The sequence below is a fragment of the Neodiprion fabricii genome, chromosome 1 (assembly GCF_021155785.1).
Source record: "Neodiprion fabricii isolate iyNeoFabr1 chromosome 1, iyNeoFabr1.1, whole genome shotgun sequence".
NCBI classification, from domain to species: Eukaryota; Metazoa; Arthropoda; class Insecta; order Hymenoptera; family Diprionidae; genus Neodiprion; species Neodiprion fabricii.
In genome coordinates this window covers 28337974-28357783 of record NC_060239.1, presented here as the reverse complement: position 1 = coordinate 28357783, position 19810 = coordinate 28337974, and the positions used below count along the sequence as shown (strand labels likewise).

The following is a 19810-nucleotide window of genomic DNA, read 5'->3' as shown; positions in this document are numbered from 1 at the left end:
AAATCCGAACAAGACTGAGTTATCACGAAAAAATATTGTCGTTCGCAAAATTTTACAGACATACGGTCGTTAAATTTCGCTTAAAAACAATTCAAGACTCAGGAATTACTACTAAATATTTCTAGATCACAGCTAAAGCATATGCACAGTTGCATCTTCTAGGACTTTCTTACCGGACAAAAATACTTCAATTGAACATTTGAAAATAAGTTTGACAATGTTGTACTTACCGAACTGAATTTCCTTCCAAATCCGATGAATCTACATGACTGGTTATATCCGTCATTTCGGGTTCTAAGAAAGAAGCGACTGCTTTCCTGTCGCAATTTCGAACGGTTGGTGGTTTGACAATGATATACATAAGTGGCTCAAAATCGTTGGCCAAAATTTGTCATGGGTCAACGAGTCAATTGGATTTTCTATGGGCGTTGGACGTGACCCCGAGGACCACAGTTGGGGGTCCAACGTAAAGTTGGCAGCTTTCGTCAATTTGGTTAAAATTTTCCAAGGATAATGCGGTAAGGACCTTGGGGAGTAAAAGGATGCTCCGGGGCGTGTTTAAGGACGCTCAGGGACTTCTAATGGGGAGTAAATTAGCCTGGGGTAGAAACGTAGTTATTGAAGTATTTATTGCTCTATTTACAACAGGTTAAGAATATCTTTACAACGGCAATTAAATAATAAAGACATTTTCCCCGAGTCGAGGAGGCATCGGCTGCGCGGAGGACAACCGTGACATTATGACTTTGGCACGCGGCGCACAAGCTACTTATGGCCATTTGCGAAAACATTCAGATTTATAGCTGTACAGTAAACCAGAGTTACGCCTACGTCAATATATTTGAGCAACATTTTTTCTTATTTAACCCCCCCACAAATCATGTTCTCCCGTTGAACCCGACGCGACGTGACGCGGAGGGAAATATATCACGTGCACGCACCACGATACGTACGTATGTACAACATACCTACCTACTCGCCACGGGAACACGACGGCTCCAACAGTTATAAGTAATCCCCGGGAACACCCGCCTCACGCTCGTATTCTACTTCAATAACAATATGCCAGTTCGTACTGCTACGTTAACACCTGACAAATACATATTTCACCGTGAACTCGACATCAATTAGGTTTTTATATCGCGCGGGCAACTTTACAAATCATACCCACTTCATATTGCGGTTTATCTTAAAAGAAGAAACGGTTACATTAAAACCTCGCGAATTGATTCTGTATTATATTTTTTAACAACAATACATGCACGTTGTGATATAATTATTCAGCTGATAAACGATAGAATTACCTTAAGAAAACGACGCTCCGCAATCTCGTGACTCATAAATGCAATACTAATTGAAATCAATGTCTTCACCATGTTTTTCTCCACTCCTCTCAACTGACCGTTACCGAAATTACCCAAAATATGGCGAAAGCTGGTAGAATCACAAAGAAGCTCGAGATCGAGGAAACTGACTCGCCTAATCACGTTGTAGTCGTTATTGATTTCTCGTCTGACACCTGGACGAATGTTCCTTGAAACCCGCTTTACGTTATCTGCGTGAGGTCGTATCTGCATAGGCAGGCGAATCGCGGAGCGCGGTTCTTTCGGAATCATGAGGGTAAAAGAATTTGAATATCAATTGGAGAGTGTGCGAAAAAAGTGAAAATCAAATAAAAGATCCTGTATTTGATCAAAGAATCGACGGATAGAGGGAGTAAAAGAAAAGATAAGAACTTCCGAGTCTTGCAATCCCATTTGCACGATAACTGAGAAATGACAGGAAGTGTGAGGGGGGTAAAAACGGTAGGAAACGATTCATGAATATGAAATGAATCCAAACGGTTATTCCATCTTCCTAGGATCTGAGAATTCACGAACAAGAGACGAAAATTTATTCACCTCGAAGTTACAGGTAGTGTACAACTTCAGTGGGAATAAACATTTGAAAATAATGGATGATCAAGCGTGACGTGGTGGTAGAGAATAAAAGAAAAAAACAACGTGGAGGAGAAAGGTAACGCGAGAGTTAGTGTCTCGAACGGTCGGCTCAAAGCACCGTGGAGTCGAGTAGCGTTTCCGTAACGCGATTGGAGTCAGTTCAAAGTCAATAATTGGCTAAAAATCGCTTCTCCGCTTCGCTCGATGCGACCAACACCAGAAACGCCGGAGTTCCTCCTCTCACCTCGAACCTGGAACAATTTCTTAGTCGTTTTGTCTCGCTTCACCTCACCCAGAAATACGTATACACCGGTGGAATACCTTCTCTTTCCAACTTGCGCAATTTCGATGTTATACGTGCTCACAAAGAACTCACTCGTCAAAAAGAAGAATTCTCGATTTTAATGCATCCGTCTCTCTTCCTCTCGCAGCTTGTAACGTCTTCTTTATACGTATACCTTCATTCTCTACCTTCCATCCATCCATCCATCCATCCCGCCTGAATTTTATCTCACGCACTGCCCCCTAAATCGTCCGACGGTCAGGTAGGCTATTTATTATCCTTAATAATCCGACCCGCGTATACGTAATTTCATTCTAATCAAATTTTTAACAGGCATCGCATGATTTTCTTGGACATCGAAAAATATGCCCTTAGGCATTCGGTTTACGTATAATACCTATTGTACGTGTACACTTGATAGACGGATATTATATTTCCTCAGCATTATAAGTATAACTAAGTAGAATTAATACGGCGGTAAATTAATTAAGATATCTCACGAAGCTGTGATATGAATTTTACGCTCGCGACAGAATGAAAAGGGACTATTTTTGTCCCGCTTGAAATAGATCGATATTATACAACGTACATAAAGCCGTTCCGTTGAAAAATGTGGTGATTTATAATAATGAAATATCTTTTTTCAACCCCATTTGTACCTCTTTACTCAGAGTAAAAAATAAAATAAATTAGAAAAAAAAAAAGAAATTTCATTTGCTTTTTTGAATAATTTGTTTGGGTTGCTTTTTCGTTTCGTAACGTGGATACACAATAGCCTGTGAGTAATGGCTCTCGTGAGAGTGCTAAACGTTTTGCGTGTACGATGTCCATGTACCTACCGCAAATAAACGCAATTTTAACACGGACTGTTGGAGATAAAAGAAATTCACGCTTTCGGTCGCACTTCGTTCGCTCCGCATTAATTACTAATGCACCGTTTCTGTCCACTGGACGGGATTGTAATCTTGCGTAAATGTAATTAAACGTTGGGACTGAAACTAAATAATTTGTAGGACAAACACTCGACAAACAACTACTTCCGGGGGCGTTGAAAGGATTTCGGGATTAGTATACTCCATGTTAATCCCAGAAGCTCTGCGGAGTCAAGTTTTCGTTAACAAATACAACGCCTGCAGTGAGTTACTCAACTTGAATTGCTTCGGAGATGCGAGAATTAATGTGTATTCTTCGCAACAGCAAAGCCGAGTTGAGATTTCGGCTCGGATTTTGGTCCATTCAAACGGCGAAGGATGCACGGAATCCTTTGTTTAAAAACAACTAAACCCTACTTTGTTAGTTGCATTCCTGTCGAAATTGGCCGGTAAACGGCTATCCAAGACAAGATCAAAAAAATTATATAACCATCAATTTTTCAAACGGGATTAACAAATCATCATTGACATTCTCCAAGTCTGAAATTTTATACCGTGAAATGCCGTGATAAACTGTTTGGGAAATTGTAACTACCGTTGAGTCGTGACTGTGTAATTTGAAATGTTATTATTAACGGCCGGTCCAATAAATCAGCTTTTGTTCAGATATTAGGCAGAGGTAGAGAAAGCTATATCCGATATCAGTATCCGCGCGTAAATCATGCGGCTCATGACCCGTGAGTATCCCTTTTAAAATTTTGTTTGAATGCGTCGGCTAACCCAAATTGATTTTTTTCCGCAAAACATCAAGGAGTTACTATTTTCAATAATTGATAAAACAATCCCGTAGCGCAAAAGTTTTAATTCACAATCAAAGTTGAATAAAACAGATATAACGAAAATCGAAAACTGTAGAGTTCATGGTACAACAAACAAATCAAGCGTACGTGTCTCTCGCTTATATCACGATCCGAGACGTGCTAATCACTTTGAAACTACGGGTAGACTATTAATTTGAATAATAATTAATAATTAACCGAAAAAGCGCACCCTCCCACACATCGGGTTCGGTTCGGTACGAGACCATTAAAAGCTCATTAGACTCAGACGAGGTCGTACAAAGGCCTTGCAAATAATATACCTTATACTGCAGGCTTCAAGTTATAGAGCATAAATCGCAGTCTTCTGCATCGAAATACATATAATACATATAATAATTTTCTGAATCTCACCAGTGTACTGACAAGTTGCATGTACGACTATAATCGGCTTGTCTGCTCCGAACAATAACATGTGATGTACCTACATACCTTATATCTACGGATCGTTAGAGGAGTGCATACGCATACCTAGAACTGGATAAATTAAAAGCGTGTCGAATTTTCGAAGTTCGATTCAAGTCGGTCGATTTTTTTATCCGACGAACGAAAAATGGAGAAGTTTGATTCGACGAAGGTGCGGCATACGAACATACCCCTAAATGCAGTGTAATATACGAGCACCGTGGGATTGAATCGAAAGAACATTTAACAGCTCGGTGATAAACAAGGTTTCCATGGGCGCCAAGTTGTAGGAAGGTATTGATTAACTATTACGGTATGAAAAAGTAAACGGTTTACTCTCAGTCCAAGGGAAACATCATGTACGGTTCGAATAATGAAACCGGGTGTATACACGCTTCCGCAAAACTACATTTTCATTAATATTTCAAATGCGCTCGCACGCTACGAGCGCTTTGCTGGTACGGGAACTGGTATCAACTATGCTCTCGTACATGATTGTTTTCGCTTAGCGATAACCTGCGCCACTGATGCAGTTTGAACTTGGTTTAAAGAGAGCTTACGGACGACCGTATAATAACCGTTACTGACCAGCACCAACGTTTTCAATACCATCGAGTATCTCTTCACACCGCTCGCTACTTTCATATCCCATTCCGATAATAATTACAAACAGGGTGTAAAAGCTGCACAGATAAACCTGCATTCCAATGAATGTTTTTTACTTTTTGCTTTAAAAACATACATATATATCAAGACTTTTTGGAATAAAAAAGGAGCATATTCACTGTTCTTCCGGCGTGGTATAGAGAGGCCTCTGATCTTACAAAAAGCTATTTAAATATAACAGAGTAAAAATCTTACAGAAAATACTGTAAAACTTCTACTGAAGTTTTATCCTACAGAGTGCCATCCTACAAAATGAAAATCCTACAGAGTTCGCTACTACAGAAAGTGAAGCTTAACTTATTCTAGGTCTCAGAGTGAAGTAACCTTCTGCATTCTTATCAGGGGTTTGTGTGGTGCAGTTTCGGATACGGCCTAATATATTCCAAACTTCAATATGCCGTGAATCACTTAAATGCAGTTTTCGGACGAGTAATTCCGAACTTGTTTATCGTTAGATGATTTTTGTGTAGAAACCACTGTGACCACTAAAAATAGTCGTGAAAATTACCTGACTGTTCTATGACTTTGTCTGACTAAATTGCAAATTTTCCTTGTCTAAAATTCAAACTAATAGTGTCGATTCAAGTATCTAATAAATACAGCTCCGAATAAATATACCTTCATAAACACGTTTATGATTCATTTAATGTTCGTGCAACCGAGCACGTAGAAAAAAATTGTAATAATTCCTTTACATGGGAATTATGGAAGTTGCATTTTTTTTTATCTTAAACCGCTATAAAATTCCTGGAATAATAAAAAAATGCCCTGACTTTTCCCCAAATTTACGGACAGACACGAACTCTGTAGGATTTTTATTTCGTAGGATCGCACTCTGTGAAATAAAATTTCAGCAGAAGAGATTATGTTCATCATTTTAGATTAAAGGTTTTCTGTGAGATCGTACTCTGTAGAATAAAACTTTTACAGAAAAAAATCATTTAGAATATTCTGTGTACAACTTTTACTCTGTAGGATAGGTTTCTGTAAAACCGGTCCACAGCCGTAGTATTAAGCGCAGTTTCAAATTCCCGGAAAGAAAAAGAGATTCGAGAGAGCCACCCGCTAGTAGGTGCAGTAAAACACAATGCCTGCTATTATTGTCTAAATTGCGAAATATGTACCGGGTATGATTCGAACGATAAAATTCCATTCAACTGCAGCAAATATTGCCAATAACACGCCCGATATTGGATATGTCTCTATTTATTTTCGAAGAATCCTTTGTCCTGATAGAGTAAATTACTGCAATAACTTGTCTAATTTCATCGATGCAGAATATCACATAAAAGAGAATGCAATAAAGGCGGGTTTCGGATTATAGGTACGTAAGTATCAAGTTACTATTTATCACGATTTCACGCCTTTACTGTAAAATGGAGTTAAAAATCATAGCGATGTTCGTCCTTGGTTTCTAACTTTAACGAAACTTTTTGCAAACGTAATACAATAATCAATTAAATCTCAAAACTCTCACCTCTGGTCAGCCAGAATTTTTCCAAGTGTTGCTTCAACGTCAATTTTGTGAACAGTGCGTTTCCCTTTACCCTCAAAATACACATTTAAATTTTCTGGATAATACCGCCTTCCTGTGTCCCATCCCGGAGGTTCTTCAAACAGTTCTTTCAACTGGGTTATCAACCTGGAACATAAACCACCAATATTTGAGTATGAAGTGAAAATACAGTAACAGCAAATATGCGGTTCCCAGCCAAACAACGGCGTGTAAGATTTTTATCAATTACTGCACCAGATTTTTCTAAATGCTCAAGTAGATCATACTGCGTGCAAATGTGCTTAAAGGCAGCGTTAAAATGTACAACATCAAACTAATTTGAACTACCAACTCCTTCAGTAATTTTCATCCTAGTATAAATAGTTAGATTTCATCGGGTCCAAGAAAGTGGTTTAATACGCATGGCATTTTTTCGGTTGTTTATGCAGTATAAGATAATTGATCTTATCAATGATAATGATAGTATTAATATTAAAAGTACCTGGTATCTTCGTGAAATTCTTGAATGAAATCTGTTTGTTGAGTTTCTGGATATAAAATTATAACGGGCCAAACCAGACGGCCGTCTTCCATCAAATGCACTCTGTTCTGGGCTATTTGTGGTATGCACGGTTCAAGATCAGATAGTTGCAGGTGTCTCTTCCCTGAGCCCAATTCGATATTCACACCTCTGCTCTGAATTATTTCGAGTAAAGTCTCCTCTTCTCGGTCAATTTTCTTAGCCAAAGCATCAGTTCGACGTTTATCCCTCTCCAATTTTTTCTGTAAATTTTCAATAGTTTTTCAACAGTGTGAGTATTCAAAGTTATAGCTGATGAGCTCAGTACAGAATATTGTTGTAAGCCGCATCTTACCTTGTTAGCTACTGCTTCATTTCTAAGATTTAATATCACCTTTTCCGACGGAGATTTTTCGAGAAATTGATCACAGTAAGTAATACATTGATCATAGTCCTTGATCTGCGAACAGCAGTTTGCAGCTCTGTTTAATGCTTTTGGATAGTCTGGCTTAAGTTTCAAAGCATGTTTGCAATCGTTTAAACTTGATCTGAAATTTTCATAAATGCAGATATTTGTTAAATGAAAACTGGACTAGGATGAAAGATATGGTTTCTATTAAAGTAACTAGTGCCTGGACCACTTGGATTCATTCCAAACATGGCTTACTTTTAAAGCTTGAATAATTTCGTCAAAAAATTAATCACTTTGATCTCCACAGTATTTGGAAATATGAACTGAACAATGAGCATGATATAAGAGATATATTTACCGGTAATTCTGAAGCATGTAATGTGCAGCAGCTCGATTATTATAAAGCTGAGCCATTAAATCACCATCTTTACATTTAGTTCTGATGCCTTCTGTGTACCCCATTATAGCTAGACGGTAGTTCTTGTATTTGAAATTGAAATTACCATCTTCTTTGTAGTTATTTGCTAATTCTGAAATACAAAACCACAGAATTATAAAAAAATGCCTTCTTCAACACCTTGGGCTTACTATGACGAGTTTCTACTTTCCGTACACTGTTTACCAAAATGATATGCATTATAGTTTATGATCCTGAAACTAGCAGGTAATACCTGTGGAGGGCTTTCAGGGAGTGAGCAAACGATAAAATATTAAGGAATATATTCGAAAGAGTTCCCTGAATAATTCTGCCGTGTTTCATCATTTGGTCATCCCCTGAAACCTTTCTGCCTGTATTACCTGCTAACTATTACTTGCTAGTTTCAGCTTTATCTATTGTTTGCTCACCAACCTTCGGGAGTATTTTCGTTCTCATCGTATTTCAACTGCTGCAAGCCTTCCATTAGCGGTGATAATTCGTCTCCAACTTGGGGAGCTTTTTTCATGAAGAAAGGATGCTTGTCCATTTCGGCTTCCCAACGATCTTCTGGCCATCCTTCGGTATATTGTTTTTGCTCCAAATTATTAATATAGTCATCCAACTCAGCGTCCAATTTAGCGGCAAGTTCTAAGCGCTCATTTTCGGTCCAAGATTTTTTCTTGGTATTATTTATATTTTCAGCATTCATTGTTAATCCTAAATGTAAGTTGATGAGTATGAAAAAATATCATCAGATTCTTGCAATACAAAGGTATTACTATTGTTACAGGTTATGTTCAGTCATGTTGAAGATATATTAAAGTGATATACTGATTTTGATTTGAAAAATGTAACGTAATAGTGATTATAACAATCGTAAATTAAGTAAAAGTACAAATATATTGATTCTTACGGATGTCCTGCAAAAAGATTCATAGAAATTGAAACTAAAAAGACATGTACCGTTTGCACCATAACCTAACTTACCTAATCAAAGAATCGAGCAACGGTTCAAAACTGATTTTAAGTAAGTATTTATTCAAAAAATAATATTATAGTGACGAAAATTTGTATGCTCACCTATGACTTCTCTTATTGTTCATAGAAAAAAGCACCCAGATGTCGTGCGTATATTTTTCACTGACTCTCAATCTCACACGCTTCACACACGTCACGCAAGCATGGCAAACACATGGTTGCTAGTCGTAAGTACAACATGTTGAATTCGCATGACATTGAGTCTGAAGAAAAAAGCAATACACTGAGGAATGAAAATGCTACCGTTAAAAATACATTTTATTTCGTATTAGGAGACAAATTTAATGTATTACATGTTTATATACACACTCGCGTCTGCAACTGACCATGAATATACACATAACTGGGCATTAACAGTTTGAAATAAATAATGCACACATATTATACGTATATTCATGTTGGAGTACACTGTTTAACAACATTATGTATACATTTGTGTTCGTGTATCACAATGTCACTTCACTATGTTCAGATTCAAACTGAAAAAACATAACATAATGTTATTTTTGTAATTGTTAAATAGAAAACATTATTGATTATTATTTACATTTCGATTCGTTGGAAGTCCACCTTGAAACGATGTTCTACGCTGCACTTAGTATTTTCCTATAATCTAATAGTTATTCTTAATAAGCAATATAAAAATCTTCCTTGCAATCCAACCTTGTATTAAATAGCTAAATACAGGACATTGCTCCTCTACCCATCATAATTCCCGAATAAGGTTTTTTTTTTTTTTTTACTTTTTTTTTGTTATCTTTTGTCGTATTTTTTGTAAGTTTATTTAATTTTTTTGTATATTCACACAAAATTTGTACAATATTGCAAATTTGTGGAATATATTTTTAAATAATTTTTCCGCTCTCAGCGAAAACTATCTAATGATAACTGTTTTATCATAAATACAATAATTGATTGCGTTAGTACGGGTTCTTATGCATGTTCAAAATTATCATATTAGATTTTGTACAAAAATAATGATAATCGTGGAACTACTCTCAGAACCATGTACATGTGTCTGGAAACTACAGCCTAGCAATGGTCGTTTAAAAATTGTATAATTGATCACTTTGAATGACATTTTCAAACTGCATAAGATATCCAGCTCGCTACTAAAGCTAATATAAGCCTTTCAGCTTTCTCGGTATAATTATTAAAATGGCCACAAAATTGATTCTACTAAAGCAGTAAACAATGGCTGTTCAAACAATGTTAATTCACAAATTAAATTTTTGTTTATTTTTTCATGATTCTCTGAAAACTTCGGTATGTTTAATATTCTGTATACGTATATTAAGTTTCGGACGATTACATCGTCGTTAAACATTCTGCACTTACGCTTTTATTGCAAAAATCTTGACACCAGTGCAGTATTCAATAATAAATAAAATTTCAACTAGTTCAATATTATAATTCCTACATGATTTGAAGCTTAATAAAGAAACAAGAAAATATGTGTATACAACACTGACGAAACACAAAAAATAAACTTCATTTATATGTATATGTGATAGATGTGTATGTTATATAAAGATTCAGACGGTCCGTATACACGCGCCCATATGTATTTGTAGGTATACGCATTTAATACACATGTGCGAGCGGATCGTTATAAATATCGATAACTGATTGTTAATCACATAAGTTAGAAACTTAGAAATCCTTTATCCTCTCAAAAGTAATTGTAGTTTACCGTCCAGTAAAGGATATTAGCTACGTTATATTATGCGAACGTAATAACATTGGTTGGAATTATTGTTTCTTTTGAAAATAAATTCTATAAAAATTATAGCATCACGAATGTTCTAAAGTAGGCCTACAGTTATTTGGTTCTAATTAGCAATTTCAATTTGTCTTCCTTAAATGCGAGTTTTTGATATGGCATATCGAATAACTTTCACGTTAGTGAACATTGCTTATCTATTGCATACTGAAAACATTGGTAAAAGTACTTGAATTCATGGTATTAATCTTATGGCTCTTCTACGATGCATTTCCAATTTTATCTAAAGTAATCTTAGCACACGATTTTGCCGAAGTTTCAGTGAACTTGGAGGTCTAATGGTGTCTTTACCATTTCACTGTTATCACGTTTGAAACAGATGATTTGTGCGGCGAAATTTCTTACTCGATAATCAGGCTCCTCATTCTAATTCTATCATATTGTGATAATGAAAGATATTAAATTTCCGAGCAAGACTCAAACTTGTCCAAATGAATGGATATGTTTTCTTGCATTTCTATTATTTCCAGGGAATAATTTTTGAGAATAATTAAACAGATAAAATTTATCACTGTACAAATCGCGCAAATACGGTTTTGTTTCATGATTTTTGATAATGTTTCATGATCATTCGACTGGATTGAATTCGTCGTTATTTCTAATTGGTGTTAGTGGAGATAACTTTGTCAGTAAAAAAAAACAATATAACTAGAAGTGAAGTAATATCTTCGTTACTTGTATGCTTTCGGACAGCTGATAACATACAATTGTCAATTCCATTTCACTTTAAATGCCATCAAAGTTATTCCTTTGGCGTGTATGTATATAATTACGGCTCTATCACTTTACTGTTTCAAACGGAGTCCAACATCAATCAGCTCAACAAGTGTTCAACGATTGAATGTGCTTTTTCGTTGTGTTTTACTTTTTTGGAGAATTCAACGACCTTTCTCGTTCCTTATCTGCTTCCGTAAAAAATATCCTCGTTATAACAATATCACCTGTACTCAAGGTTTGGCAGCCAACATGGTCAACTTTCATATTATTCTGTTGAGTCCCAATTGGCTTACTACCGTGACAAGTGCAGATACATTTAAATGGAGATACTTGAATGTTGCTAGGTGGTGCCGGTGTGTCCGATGGGGCAGTGATTGTCGATAATATAGCTTCAAGACGTTCAATCTTTTCAAATCTGTCCATACGTCCATCCGATAAAACTTCGTCCATCATATGCATGGACTCAGTAAGGCTTGGTGGTTCTGAATTACGTGGAGACGTTACACCACCTGTTAATGAACACAAATACTATACGTGTACACCAGCAGTATAAGCTATTCATTCGCATAATTATAAAAAATTTAATGCGACATTTATGGTATTGTTATGGATGTTGCAAAATTTTTTTACTATACCATCACTATCATATTTTGTTGTTTATAATTAAAAATGAGACTGGATGCTGCCAAGAATTGTTTGAGATGATTAACAGCATTGGTTAAATTTCTTTGCAATAACAGCCAGGTAAAATTTTTCTTACCAGAATGAGAGTTTTCTGACGTATAACTATCCAAGCTAGGGTATTCGGCATCCCCATTCCTCTCATCTTCATCGTAATCGCTGCTGTCACCTTTATCTTGCCCCAGGCTTTCGAGCTTTTCTAACTTTCTTGCAACCTTGTAGCTACCCTTCAATTTCTCCTTTTCCTCTTCTGTTAATTCCAAGTATCTCAAAAGTCTGATTTCACGGTTGCTGAGAACAATATTTTTGCCGGTAGTCTCCTCCATTCGTTTTCGTAAGTCGGCTACTTCGGTCTCGACTTTACGTTGCTTCTTACGTGCTTTAACCTCAACGGGCTTTATGTGCATTTGCACTTGTTCCTCACACAGTTCAGCAAATAGTGTGTGCATTTCTGGTTTTATAAGTCTATAACAAAAATATGATCAAAATTTTATTGTCAATTTGTAAAGTAGAGAAGCATTACATCTAGAATACTGGTAAATAACGGACATAACTTTTACCATGCTCCTCTCTATCGATAATAAGTGTGCACATCTTTATAGTCATTTTTAACCAAATTGATTCGCACGTACCTCGACATAGCAGAGTATATTTGAGGAACCAAACTCAGTACGTCACAGCCAGCATACAGTAGCATATCCCGAGAAAGGGGCCTGCGAGACCAATACCTCTGGTCTCGGCGATACACATTTTTCAGCTGATCCTTCAGCGGGTTACATGGAGCACCGTATAATTCGCAAAGCGCATTTAGATTAACATTTTTTACTTTGTACACAGGCTTGCCCGTTTCTTGATACTGTAGCACTGCGTGGGCAGCCTGAAAACAAGTTAAATCATATATTTATTAACAAGTTGAGATCGAATTTATCGAGTAACTGTAAATTGTGAGATGTTAAAATAATGTAGTGTCCAGCTAATGGATGTTCTTGAATATCCAAACTATTTTATATTCACCACAATAATCTGTTTTTCTTCTCGGAATGTGGAACACAATATTTCTTCACCACCATTAACGGAATATTAATTAATACTTTTTCTGATTATACATAACGATTGTTATTGTATCGAGCTTTTCCAGCGATGTCGTGCACTATGTGCATGTTATAATCGAACGTGAGATGAGATTAGGAAAAAGATAGGAAATTTTTTGAGCATGTTTTTAGATTTAATTTATTCGGTATATAACTTGGCACAAGAATAGTCAAATAATTTTACCGCAGGAATCTCGATTTTATAGGTTGCTGGACATCCTGAATACTCTAAAGGACAGAGAAAGAGGTGAAATAGAGATTCCACAATTGCTACTGTATGCACGGTTAAGTAGAAAGTCGTGAGAATACCATTGTGGCTAGGTTGAATGGTTTCGTGTGGTAGATTCATATCTTTCAACTTGGTGAAAATAAATTCTATTACAAATGATATCACGAGAAACATGAGGATGTGGATACTATTAACAGAACTATGTGAAAAAAAACTCTATCGTAATTTGTAGCATAATTAGGTACTTTTCGATTGCATTATATACCTGTGTATCAAAAACGTTATTCAAGGTGATGCCAAATTGGTTGAATAGATTCACACTATCGTTTCGACAATCGTGGATAACCTGAAACATAAAAATTAAATAATAACTTAATATGAATAGATTACTCTGCCACAGTCTTTTTATTTTATTATCCATGCACTCATAATATTGTTTTACAGCTTTGAATGCAGATTAATGCATTTCAAATTCTAATTCTTGATTCTTCCTTCTTTTTATTTACACTAAAAATTTTGCAAATTAAACAAATATTAAAAGAATTGTCTCGAGAACGAAGAATTATAATTTCTTGGACAAAGGCTGTGTATGCGTACATATATATCGTAAGATGATTGTTTCTGGATTGTCCTTGAATCTGTATATATTAATGAGGTAGCACCTCCCGTACGTGGGATGTTGAAGGCTGGTCACATTGCTGACACAAATGCAAATTTTTAGTAAGCAATCTAAATCTTGTACATTTCGTGAAATACTTTGAATTCAATTTTACTCACAATTAAAAATAATTTTATAATTGTACAGCATCATGGGTGATGTACATATATATTTATATTTTAGATATGTCAAGCATAACGAAATGAAATATATTACAGCAATGCAAATTTCAGTAGTGATAATCTTCTGTCTTTTTTGATTTCTACAGAATCAACTTATGTTATCAGATCTTAGTCAACGGACTTGAAATATTTATATTGATGTGTGTATAAAAAAAAATGTATGAATGTATTGGGGAAGTGAAAAGATAATACTCAACAGGAAAGATGAGAATTTCCTAATGTTGACCTAAAATCATAGTTGCTCGTAACTCTGAATTCTTTATAGCACATGAACCCGCTCTACTGCAGAAACATTTTAGCCTGATTATTATTTCAGTTAGCTTTCTTGGCTGGAATCTTATTTATGAGATTGCTATTAGTTTTTCCCTCACTACATTAAATTTTCAAGACAACCTTTGGTCAATGAGCTTATATGCTCCCTTGGATCTCTCTGGGGATTATGAATTAATGAAGAACTAGAGATTGATATTTCTTGTCAAGAAAATTGTGCTGTAATTTAAACTTTTTTTTGCAATGATAATTACTGTGCAGTAAAATATATCATAAGCACAGACAGAAATTAAACCCTAAAAGGTTTGTTTTTAATTGCTGTAAATGATGATAAACCAAAGTTGAATGTTTCAGAGAGTAAAAACTGGATTAATTTGTTATATTTTGAAGTGTCACTGATAAGATACAACAATTAAATTTCCCTTTTCATCATGCATTGAAACTGCCATAGCATCAGTTTGTACTGAAACACATGTATTGTATACAGTTAGCCTGAGAGTAGTTTGCCAATATAAATTATCTCTTGAAGAGAAAATATGATGACATTAGGGTGCAGTAAAATTAGCTAGATGTATTTTGAGGTAATATTGTAATCAATAAATCTGGTACCAAGGTTTTATTTTAAAGTTCAAGATCACAGACAGTGTGAAGTCATGATGATAGTTATGCAAACAAGACCAAATGTCAGTGACCTACAATCAAGCAAACGTAGCACCAACCGTGGTTTTACCAGTTTATATATAATTTTTCTTTTTCTTGTATTCTAAACTCCCCCATTCTAACATTTCCGAGGACAGTTATTAGGTATATATGGTATATATGCTGCAATTTATTTTGGATTCAGGTCTAGTGCCAAGTCTACTAGTTGCATGGCCTACTTGGAGACAATTAACCAACTCGATTGAACACATATTGACTAGGTGACCATTTTGGTTGACGAACTCTATTACTGTGGACAGTTTGCAAATAAACACATCACTTTATAGTTACTAAAATTAGATTTATTGATTGCAAGATTTTCGTGTAAGGTGCCACAGAAATGTATAGGACCTGATATTGATCTATGAATGTATAAATACCCGGTAAAATAAAGGGCAAGAATGTATGTCAGCATCTCATAATAAAAGAAACTGTGAATCTATAATGCAAGCACATGGAGAAACGAATAAATTGTGCATTTGGCATTATGGTAAAAATTTGCTATAAATTTTCGTTGCTGTTTGAAAGTTACTATTTTCAAGAATGATTGAACTTTTGCCAACTTGTGTAGTTTATCAACATTTGGCAGTTTATACGCAAGGGGCAACATAGACTTTACGTGAACCCATTAAATATTTAAAGATAAAAGGTTGTCTGTGGTCGGTCTCATATCTCACAGAGTCCTAGAATGTGCAGACTACTCCCTAGGGAGATTCCCTGAAGTTATTACCCCGTTCCGTTGCATGTTTCAGTTTCTAGCAGAGGTTCCTAGTCAAAGATTTTACCACGTTTGGCAGAAACATTCCATTTTCATTATTATTTGAAGTTAATAAAAGATTCTTTTTGCAGCCTTAAGATGTATTGTTTAAAAAATAATCACTCTTCTTCTTTGATTACCGGGAATGTTTACTTTATTGAAACACTAACATTGAGAATATCTTTGCAATGGCAGATACAAAAAGGACACAGTTCCTTTTATGATGTTTCATATATTTTAGTGCACCAACAGTAATACAAGACTGTAATAAAATTTTTATACAATACTATTTCATATCTGATGAGATTCTGCCTTCTTGTCAATTTATAAACAGAATTGCTTTCCATATGATAAAAATTCATTATCCAATTACCTCAATGTTTAACTTGACACTCCCAATTACGAATCACCACTATGTGTACAAAACAAAAATACTTCCAAGTCTAAGCTAAAGCTCTTCTATTGTAGAGGATTTGAATCAGATTAACTTTTATTGCTTCAAAATTTCCAAAAAAAAGTATCCCCATTACTTTCGCTAATTCGCAGGTTGTATTTATTTTGATAAACGGTTTGTGGGCAATTTTATAAAGCAAATAAATTTAGATTGTGGTGTACATCTGTAATCGACAACAGTACAGAATGAGGTAGTCCGATGAATATTGTTGTTGAATAACTAGTTAAAGATGCAATTACAGCCCCAATAGAGAGCAGGAAGTGGAAACAAAGTTATTTCAACCTTGTTTCAGTTTACGCAAGTCCATACCCAAATGATAAATTTCTACCCAACTTGATGCTATTGATAATATGTGCCAGAAAACACAGTGGAGTATCAAGCTCAAAGTAAATATTAAATATTGGAACAAGCAGATATGATACAGTTACTAAATGTATGTTTTTCTGGTGAAAAATGTGGGGCTAAAAATGAGATAATGGAAGTAATTTGGTTGTACAGAATAATGTCTACTTCTGCAAAAAAATATTTCAAAAGAATTGTTTATGATTCTCACCTTAATGACACTATTGCTTTCAAGAAGCTTCTGAATGCCTCCACTTTGAACGAGAGTTGGGCATGTAACCAAATCGAAAACATAAGCTTGTCCAGTCATAGTCCCAATTTGCAGAAGCGTCAACTGACCTTTAACTCCCAAATTAATGCCTTCGCAATCAAACGAAACAATGACTTTACCATCATGTTGCAGTCTTCTGGGATTCATGATATCTTCAATTATTTGTAAGCTTTCTTTCGGATTAACAACGACTCTCGTTTGTTGAAATACTTTAAGCTTCCATGCTTCGCCCATTTGCACAGTTTGCAAATTACGATCTTTTTCAGTGTTGTCCGCTAGTGTTTTCATTACCAACGTATTTATTCTTTGCTTTAAAGTTTGCTGCTGTAAACTCAGCGGTGGTGAATTGTTATTGCTTTCCGTTGAAGTAGGTGATATGTTTTGGAGAGAGTTTGGTTGAGACACTGAATTATTTGAAGTGATCGAATTTGGCTGTGAACTTTGTAGAGACACTTGCAGCGAAGTAGGCTGAGATGTTTGTAGTGAATTTGGCTGCGATCTGTTATTGCAGTTTGGTATTCCTGGGCTGGTGGAACGCTTTATTTTTCCATGGCAGTTATCAATTGTGAATGTCTTTGGCCGGCTTATCAGAGTAACAAGATTACTTTGAACATGGAAGGCATCGGAAAACATTTTTAAAAACGTTGACAAATCCTGCGGTGTTTTGAATATCGAAGTCCAAGTTTCTTGCGGAAATTTAGAGGTAACAAGATGAAACAACTGATCGACCAATATTGGTCCTTTGTTTTCGATACATTGCGCAAAAAAGTCAAGCAGCCTAGCTGTTATTTCAGGGTCGATTGTTTCTGGTTCCAATTCGCGGAATGGTTCAGCTTTCATACCTTCATACTGTTTCAAAACAACGTTATCTTCTGTAACGGCAAAGGCGTCAGGATATTTCATGAGAAAGTCTCGAAACTCTTTGTAATGCTGTCCAGAAATGTGTCTGACCTCGGAAGAAGCTTGCGATCTATGACCTAGAAGACTTTTGATTGGTACTTCGGTGCCGATTCCATATTGCATCAGTTTCATCGAAAAATATTCGACTGCTTCCTGGGCGTAGTCCCTCTTCCCACCAAGATTTGATCCACTATCCTCAGCCACGACAGGTTGGAAGGTATTTACAAAAACATAGTCACCGTCGATTGAAAACAAGGCTGGGTATTTGGCGAGGAATTTTTTCAGTCCACTCTGAGAGCCGCCAGCAATTTGTCGCATCTCTTTAGTAAAGCCCTTCGCTCCAAACTGGCAGCTTAAGTCATGCAGAGTTCTCGGGCCTCCCTTGTCCATCAGTCGTTCGAAAAAAAATAGCAAAGTCATATTGCGGACCAACTCATACTCAGAGCTATCCATTTTCTTTACGTGCTATTTTTATTACAATGAGTGTACTGCAGCTGCTACGGGATTGATATGGTGCGCTTTGTGGTACAAATCCAATCTTGATCTGGTGTGGCTTGAGTTCACTTTAATTGTGCATAAAAAAATATTTTTACTTAATTATTGATGCGAAAGTATTTCATCTTATTTTGTAATTAATCCCTGAATGTATTCTGAACTTTTGATTTCATTGCTTCCATATATATTTAGTAGAAAAAACTTTTGCTACGTAAGATTGAGAGCAGAGTTTCCATCAAGTCTAAAATAACCTGTTTGGCATACAAAATGTTTATATGGGTGTATATAAATACCGTTCCCATAATAACAAAGCAAATAGGTTTTCATGGCAGATAATATTTTAGCCTTGCTGTCTAGATAGAGTTTCTACAACTGAATAAATACAATTCGTAAGAAATAGAACTATCCAGATAGCAATTTTAAAATGCCATAGATTTTAATATTTACACGAAATTCCGGAAAAAATTTGAGGTTAGAATATTAACACATTTAATATGCACATCAATTGGGGGGTTAGTATTTCGTCAAAAAAACTAATAAAATCACGTAAATACGTATTCATCACGGACATTAAAAACTGTCACGATAAAATTTCCCCCGAACAGGTACAATTTGTTACCTCGGATAGAGCTCAGCTGCAACGAAGACCGAGCTTGGCCTCAATTATCTTTGATTCCGAAAAAAATAGGCTGGTCGAGGGAAAAATTTAGAAAAAAACCGATCCCACTATAACACAAGCACCTGAAATATATTTAACCACGATATCAGCCTTCGCCCGCGGCCACACGGTACACTCACAACTTATAAAATACTATGACATTTTCGCATGAACTTCCACAATCGCCATATTGGCCCGAAGAGCCACAAGAATGTCTGCCTGGCGATGCAAGTGGCGAGCGAACGAATTGGCCTGGGGGGGGGGGAAGCATATGTCAAGTGAATACCACAAAAGTCAAGCGTGCGTCTCGTCCGAAATGTCGTGGGTGTCAGGCCTAATAGTGGATATTATACGATATTATCCTACTGAATGTATTCTTTCCACGCCTCATCGTCGATATCGTTCAATCTCACGAATTTGAAGTTTCATTTCCGTTGCGTTGGCATGGAATTTATTTTTGAATGGGTCACATATATGAAAAAATTGCACTGGGTACAACCGCGGTACATCTTCGCTCTGTTTACCTTACTGACTTGAAATTCTTATATCATTACGCAACGCCTAATTATTCTACCTCATAAAAGAGTCCACCTTATGTATACATATGCACAGTATAGCACATGCGGTACGCAATTCGCATATTTATTATGTACAGCGCTTGTAGCTTTCAAAAAAATTTTCAAATAATAGACGCTT

The 19810-nt window shown here is 35.9% G+C and overlaps 2 protein-coding genes across 5 annotated transcripts; both read right to left on the bottom strand.

The window, feature by feature from the left end:
* Positions 1-604: 604 nt before the first annotated feature.
* LOC124174460 (DNA polymerase interacting tetratricopeptide repeat-containing, protein of 47 kDa) lies at positions 605-9113 on the bottom strand. 2 transcript variants are annotated; one of them, XM_046553647.1, is made up of 7 exons: positions 8970-9112; positions 8322-8606; positions 7830-8001; positions 7415-7607; positions 7042-7322; positions 6522-6686; positions 605-2191 (listed from the first exon to the last, which is right to left on the bottom strand). In XM_046553647.1, exons 2-7 carry the CDS (start codon positions 8596-8598, stop codon positions 2107-2109), a joined length of 1173 nt encoding a protein of 390 aa, XP_046409603.1. In that variant the 5' UTR covers positions 8599-8606; positions 8970-9112; the 3' UTR covers positions 605-2106. The 2 variants fall into 2 exon arrangements, with proteins under 2 accessions (XP_046409603.1, XP_046409604.1); XM_046553648.1 differs by lacking the exon at positions 605-2191 and adding an exon at positions 2201-2465 and having other exon boundaries at positions 8970-9113.
* A 54-nt stretch (positions 9114-9167) lies between these two features.
* LOC124174453 (egalitarian protein homolog) lies at positions 9168-19362 on the bottom strand. Of its 3 annotated transcripts, none has more exons than XM_046553633.1 (6): positions 19076-19362; positions 17002-18707; positions 13694-13774; positions 12741-12985; positions 12188-12573; positions 9168-11936 (listed from the first exon to the last, which is right to left on the bottom strand). In XM_046553633.1, exons 2-6 carry the CDS (start codon positions 18412-18414, stop codon positions 11572-11574), a joined length of 2490 nt encoding a protein of 829 aa, XP_046409589.1. In that variant the 5' UTR covers positions 18415-18707; positions 19076-19362; the 3' UTR covers positions 9168-11571. The 3 variants fall into 3 exon arrangements, with proteins under 3 accessions (XP_046409589.1, XP_046409587.1, XP_046409588.1); XM_046553631.1 differs by having other exon boundaries at positions 17002-18524; XM_046553632.1 differs by lacking the exon at positions 19076-19362 and having other exon boundaries at positions 17002-19016.
* Positions 19363-19810: the final 448 nt, after the last annotated feature.